At 32.6% G+C, this 7694-nt stretch overlaps 1 protein-coding gene across 1 annotated transcript; it reads right to left on the bottom strand.

The window, feature by feature from the left end:
- Nucleotides 1–500: 500 nt before the first annotated feature.
- LOC102815760 (olfactory receptor 6C74-like) lies at nt 501–1439 on the bottom strand. The gene has a single exon (XM_006870114.1). The coding sequence runs from the start codon at nt 1437–1439 to the stop codon at nt 501–503; it is 939 nt and encodes a 312-aa protein (XP_006870176.1).
- Nucleotides 1440–7694: the final 6255 nt, after the last annotated feature.

Raw genomic sequence — 7694 nt, 5'->3', positions numbered from 1 at the left:
TTCATTTTAAATACAAATCACTAAGCTAACAAATTTCTCTGAGCTATTGTTGAAAATAATTATAAATGTCAATATTTCTCAAAAAAGTTTCTATAGAATGTACTTTTAAAATATATATATTTTTAAAAAAACAAACAACTGTTTTCAAAGAAGAACAGTGCCACTGATGGTGAATTGATGCTACAAGTAATAAAAAAAATATTTAAATAAAATGGAACAACAAATTGTTCATTGGATCAAATTATCATTAAAGAATATAATTTCTAAGCATATTGTAACTTATCACAAATAATAATTTATAATTCCAGGATACTTTGATGAAAAATATTTAAACGGAGTAATGGAAAAATCAAATTCTTTGGAACAAAGAGAAGCTTGAAAAGATATACATAAGGATATGACAGAAATAGAAATGGAACTATGTATTGAAAGCTACTAATAGGTAATTGATATTAGTTCACACTCTATATTTCATATACCTGAACAATTAAATAGAATATTCATTTCTTTGAAATACAGGCATTCCTGTGCATCATATTTATAAAAGAATTTTTCACTTGTTGGTTCCTTAGAGTGTAAATAAAAGGGTTCAAAAGTGGGGCAACTGAGGTATTCAACACAGAAATTCCCTTGGAAATTGATATGCTTTGTTTCACTGATGGTTTAGCATACATGAAGATGCAACTGCCATAAGAAAGGGAGATCACAATCATGTGAGAGGAACATGTGGAAAAAGCCTTTTTCCTCTGACTAGTTGAAGGGATTTTGAGAATTGTCAAGGCAATATAAGTGTAGGATATTAGCACCATTATCAATGTTACCAAGAGCGTCACCAAAGCTGAGATAAAACCCATCGTCTCCAGGAGCTGTGTGTCTGTGCAGGAGAGCTGCAGGAGGGGAGTAGTATCACAGTAAAAATGATCCACAATGTTGGAGGCACAGAAGTCAAGATCAAGGCCCAAGACCAGTGGTGGAAAGATGACAAAGAACCCAGCAAGCCAACAGCTAAGGACAAGCTGTATACAGATTTTGCTGTTCATGATGGTTGTATAATGCAAGGGTTTACAGATGGCCACATAGCGGTCATATGACATAGCTGCCAATAGGTAAAATTCAGATGCTCCAAGAAGGAAGGCAAAAAACAATTGAGTGGCACAACAGTTATAGGAAATGGTTTTGTCCCCAGTTGCCATGGTAACCAGCAGCTTAGGGATGCATGTGGTAGTATAAGAAATTTCTAGGAGAGAAAAGTTCCGAAGAAAAAAGTACATGGGGGTCTTTAGGTGAGGATCTAACAGGGTGAGTGTGATGATGATGAGATTGCCAGTGATGCTTAGTAAATAGGTGAGAAGTAAGAAAATAAATAACACAACTTTCCATAGTGGGTCATCAGTCAAACCAGCCAGTACAAATATTATCACTCTTGTATGATTTGCCATTACAGTCCTCTGACTTTTACTGGGTCTCACAGGAAAAAATAAAATAACAGAAACAGCAGCAACTTTCCAAAGGACTCCTGATTCCTATGAAGGAACAAGTCATAATTAGTTTTTAAGCTAAAGTTAGAGCATTCTTTTAGCTAAAACAATACTAATTGGTGAAGTCAATAAGAAAAAAGTTTGTGTTTCCAGAGTATTAGGTCAGAGAATTATAATTTAATTTGCAATTCTATCAGAGAATAACTCATATAATTATAGATTATTTTTATGTGCATAAGTTAGAGGACCTTATAACACATGGTAAATTTTTCTTTATTTCTTTATAGATCATTTTCTGATTATTTGATTAATTTGAATATGGTAACCAAACTTATTCCTGTCATTACAAGTATATTAGGCTACACTTTGCATTTGAACCCACTCACATGTACCCATCCAGCTACATAAACAGTGGTCATTAGCAAAGACTAGTGCCATTTTGGACTACTGATGTGGTGCTGTAGTATAAGCACTGAACTGTACTTCAACCCCACCTTCTGCTCCTAGAAAACCCTATGCAGCATTGCTATTAGTTGGAGTCGGCTTGACAGCACTTAACAACTACAATAGTGCCATTTTACTTACCTAAATTCACTAAAATAACTTATTCTTGTCTCATTTATTTTCACGGCTAACTTGATCTGATTTTTCTGTTGAGTGCCGTTGAATATACTCTAACTCCATATAATGACCACTATAATATGTTAGAGCTACACAATAGAGATTTCTTTGCTGTAATATTTGTGGTAGCAGCTTTCCAGGTATTTTCTCCCCAGAAGCCTCTGGTGAATTCAATCCATTGATCATTTACTTAGTGACCTAGTGTTTAGCCATCACTATGTGGGTTACTTACCTTTATTTTAGATAAGCAACTAAGAGACATAGAGTATACTTATATTTATTATTATTGTTAGTGGTTTCATCCTTTCATCTCTGTGTCAATTACCATCCTTCCCACTTCAAAACCCAATACAAAAAACCCAGCAGAGTATATGTGGATAGCAAGAAAACATATGTGCTTATGAAATGATATTAGATTCAACAAGTAATAAGAAGAGACAGATGAAAGCAAAGCCTAGAGAAATATATATCTATTTAATAGACAAGCTATTGAGTTCAAGGGAAAAATACAAAGGTAATTAAAGTTAGAAAATCTTATAAAGAAAGTAATGTCTGAGACAGAATTTCTCTTCATCTTCTATTTCTTATACTTACCTTCATTATCTTTGTCTAGTGTAGAAACCTAATACATGAACAATTCAGGATGACTTAAAGAGAAGAAAAGACGGTATTTTGTAGACTTCAAAGCTATAATGAATCAATGTTGAGTCAAATTTTTGTATGCATATGTTACCCTATTGTAATAGGATGTCCAAATGTTTAGCTAGCATGGCATTAAAGAGGTACTATTTATAAAAACTATTCCTAACACCGAACTAAGTGAGAAACAGTGAGATACAGCTAAGTGAGAAACAGTGAGATAAAGAAACCAAAATGATCAGTTTTGCACAGATAGTTGGAAAGCAGGGGTTAAGACTCAAAATTGTGGTCCTGAAATTATTGAATTTTATACAAACAATTTTAGGCCAAATTATAGTGTATTTTCTATACAAACTAAATTAGTGATATCTTGGTAAAATGCCCTTCCTATGTATCTCCATCATGATACACAAAATATTATGTCTTTAAGACAGGCATTCCATGTCACAATGTGTTCTTTGTTGATGATATTAAGAGAATTACCTACAACTTCTATAATACATATTATTATTTAGATGTCATATTCATACATAAAAAATAGTCATATGAAAACAAATCAAAAGTGTTTTTAGTATTATCCCAAAGAATGCACAGGAGTAAAAGTTGGAGTCTAAGATCCTAGAGAAAGACAAACACAAGAAATAAGGTATTTAAAGTATTCCTTGGAAGATAGCAGTCTGAACAAAAACAAAGTATGCATGAATTCTTTTGTTAGAAGCAATAATTAGAGTTTTGCTAATTATTTTATGTGCTATAGGTATATATACTTGAAAATAAATGACTGTTATTTTTCCTGGTTTCAGGCAGTTATTAAGCAATCTATTTTAAGATTTTTTTCAGTTACATACATTGCTTCAATGACAACAAGGTTAGGAATATATATATTCCATAAACCAGAATTTTACTATGTTAAGTCACTACTTTGCTCAAATTCAACAATCATATATGCATCAAGTATCATTCATAGGTTATTCATATTATAAAGTCATTAGGATTCAAAGTCATTAGTGCAATTGTATTTAGTTGAGTTACACATTACAAATACCCAGTGCATTTTAAAAAAATGTAAAGGTTTTAGATACTAAGTTATAACAGTATATTATTCATCATTATTTACCATTTTACCTAAATTAAAACTAAGATGTTGAATTACAAAAAGGGTTAAAATTTTCATGGTAAAATTTAAAACAGAAGTAAGTTAAAAACAAATGTAAGAGGAACTATTGTCTTGATATTATAGAAATAACAATATTTTCTTATCTTATAGAATATATTTAAAATCCCAAAATAACATTCTTTAAGATAATACATGTATATAGATTTATATAGGAAAAATCATCTGAGCTGCAATATTTAAGTATTTTATCATTGTTCTGAACAGATCACACAGGTACTTCATTCCTCACATCATGAACCACACTATGCCTTAAAATCTATGATTATGAAGCAATATATTATAGGATTTAAAGATTTGTATAGATCTAAAGATTTCTCACCTCTAAATGACATCTTGGAAATGTTTTATCAGTTATTTCATGGAAGATATTCAGTGTAGTGTATTAAGTTTACTTATTTATTTATTGAATACTTCTATAGAATTCTTTGCAATGCTGTATAACAGCTAATCAACCTTTAATCCCATACGCTCTGTGCCTGCAGGAAAATAAAGATTATGAAGAATTCTCAAGGGTATCTGAGATGCAAGAAAATTAGTTCCCAAAGGACCATCAATTTGTATGTCCTTAAAATATTCTTTTATGGCATTCATTAAGTATTTTAAATAATTTATTGATAGATACATGGACAGACCTTTATTTTACTACATCACTAGAGAATTCAATATAGATTGCTCTAGTATGTGTTTTTCTTCCAACATATCTATGTTTTGAAATACCAGACACATCAAAATTGATTTGGTAGCAGAAAGAAGAAATACTATTTTAGAAGAATAAAAAATGAAAACATAATGATGGAAGATATAACCTGTCATAGACAAAAGTTTAGTGCAAGTTAAAAGCACCATTAGTAATTCTCCAGGCACACTTAAACATTTCACATCTTATATATCTTTCACCTTGCTTTCTGAAAATTGTCTTTTCTAAAGTAAGTCTTTGTAATATAGTATAGTGGATAAAAAAAACAAAACAAAACCACTATTTCTTAAGTAGTTTATTGTCCCATAAAAATAAAATACTTACCTTTATATATGATTTATCTGAATGAAATTCCTACGTCCTAGCTTTCCTTGCAATTTTTTATGTTGATGTCACCTAACAAGAACATAAGATAGCTATAAGTCATAACTGATTCAATGAAAATGGATTTCATTTTTTTTTTTTTTTTTTTGGCTGTAACATCCCCATGTGACTGATGTTGTTGCTGTTGTTAAATTCCATCAAGATAATTCTGACCTATAGCTACTCTATGAACAACAAAATGAAACACTGTCCAGTTCTGAGCCATCCTCACAATTGTTGTTGGCTTGAGCCCATTGCTGCTGACACTGTGACAATCCATCTTATTGAGGGTCTCCCTCTTTTTTGCTCATCTTCCACATTACCAAGCATGATGCCCTTCTCCAGAGGTTAATTCCTTCTGACAACTGATCCATAGCATGAGATACAAAGTCTTGTTATCCTCAATTCTAAGGAACATTCTGATTGTTTTTTTTTCCACATAACTTGTCCTCTACACTTCTCAGAAGCAAGGTTATGTCATCTGCATATTGAAGCATGTTAATGACTGTTCTTCCAATCCTGATGGAATGTTCTTCTTCATACAACCTAACGATTCAGATTATATGTCCAGCATACAGATTGAATAAGGATGTTGAAAGGATACAACTTTGGTCCACACCTTTCCTGACTTTAAATTATATTCAATATCTCCTTGTTCTAGAATACTCATCCTATCAATGTTACCCATAACTTGCTATGATCCACATAGTCGAATGTATTTATGTAACCAATAAGGCACAAGTATACATATTTCTGGTATTTTCTGATTGTAGCTTAAATCCATCTGACTTCAGCAATGATACTCTTAGTTCTTCATTCACTTGAATCCAGCTTGAATTTCTGGAAGCTCCCTGCTTCAGCGCTGCTGCAATCATTAAAAATTATTGTCAGCAAAATTTTATTTTCATGTGATGTTAAGGATATTTTTCAGTCATTTCTGCATTCTGTTGATTTAGATTTCTGCATCTTTTCTTTCAAATGGTCAAAAATATGGATGTCTTCCAATTAGTTGGTCATATGGCTGTCTTTCAAGTTTCTTCATTTAGATGAGTGAGCACATTCAGTGTTGCATCAGTTTGTTGAAGCATTTTAATTTCTATTTTGTCATTTCCCAGAGCTGGGTTTTCACCAATGAATAACTTCAGTTAAGTTTGGAATTTTTCCTTTAATATCATCAGTTCTTGACCACATGATACCAATTAAAAAGGTTGAGCAACAACCAGTTATTTTGATACGATGACTCTACGAATGTCTTCCATCTTCTTTTGATTCTTCCTGTATCATTCAATATTTTGCCCATAGAACCCTTAAATATCAAAAGTGAAGTCTTGAGTTTTCTTCAGTTCTTTCAGCTTGAGAAATACTGAGGTGCTCTTTCCTTTTGGTTTCCTAACTCCAAGGCTTACTCCATTTCATATTTGACTTTGCCTTCACAAACTGTCTTTTGAAAATTTCTGTTCACCATTCACTTCTTGATTTCTTCCACTTGCTTTAGCTTCTCTATGATCAAGAGCAATTTCAGAGTCTCTTCTGACATGTAATTGGTCTTTATTTTATTTTTCATCTTTTCATGATCTTTTACTTTCTTCCTGTATGATGTTCTTCATGTCATCCCAGAACTTTGCTGGTTTCGTTTATTAGTGTCGAATGCATAAAATCTGTTCTTGACATGGTCTCTAAATTCATGTGGTATATGCTAAAGCTCTGGTAGCGTAGTGGTTACGAATCGGGCTGCGAACCTTAAGGTCAGCGGTTCGAAACTACCAGCCGCTCCGCGGGAGAGACGAGGCTTTCTACTCCCGTAAACATTTACACCCTCGGAAACCCTGTACAGGGTCGCTATGGGTCGGACCCGACTCGATGGCACTTAACAACAACAACAACATGCTAAAGTCATATTTTGGCTTTTACTATTTATTTTACTGTACTTCAACTCCAGCTTGAACTTGCATATAGCAATTAAAATCTGTTCTACAATCAGCCCCTTTGCCTTATTTTGGCTGATTATTGACTAATATAATAATGATGATATTGGCTAGTAATAATCACCTCTTCCCAAAGATGTAATCAATTTAATTACTGTATGTTCCAGCTGGTGAGGCCAATGTGCATAGTTGCCTTTTATATTGTTGAAAAAGCTGTTTGCAATAAATAAACTGTTCGTATTGCAAAATTCTGTCATGTGTTCTCCAGCATCTTTTCTATCACTAAGGTAATGGTTTCCAGCTTCTGATCATTCTTTGTTGTTTCCAACTTTTGCATTCCAATTAACAGTAATTATCAATGTATCTTGATTGCATGTTTGATCAATTTCTGACTGAACAAAATGGTAGAATTTTCTAATTTTAACAATACTGGCATGAGAAGTTCATACAAAACTTTGAATAATCATGGTACTATCTTATTTTCCTTGTAGGTGTATGGATATTATCCTATCCAAATTGTACTTTAGGATAAATTTTGAAATACTTTTTTTGATGATGAATGCGATGCCATTCCTAGTCTTCCCCGCCCCCCTCTCATTTCTGGCATACTAAACCCTATGATTACCAGATTAAAATTGTCAACACCAGTTATAATTTTCGACAATTCCCAATTTTCCTAGAGCCATACTTCATACATTGCAAGTTCCAATTATTAATGGACATTTGTAGCTCTTTTGAGTTGTGTCATATTAGCAAATGAAGGTCCTGGAAACTTTGTTTCATTCACATCTTTA

This window comes from Chrysochloris asiatica, unplaced genomic scaffold, assembly GCF_000296735.1.
Source record: "Chrysochloris asiatica unplaced genomic scaffold, ChrAsi1.0 scaffold00138, whole genome shotgun sequence".
Classification (NCBI taxonomy): domain Eukaryota; kingdom Metazoa; phylum Chordata; class Mammalia; order Afrosoricida; family Chrysochloridae; genus Chrysochloris; species Chrysochloris asiatica.
Note: the sequence above shows the minus strand (reverse complement) of the source record. Positions and strands in the feature narration are given on the sequence as shown.

Bases quoted from the DNA above. Each gene is read 5' to 3' on its own strand.
- LOC102815760 (XM_006870114.1), bottom strand. From the start codon at position 1,439: ATGGCAAATCATACAAGAGTGATAATATTTGTACTGGCTGGTTTGACT.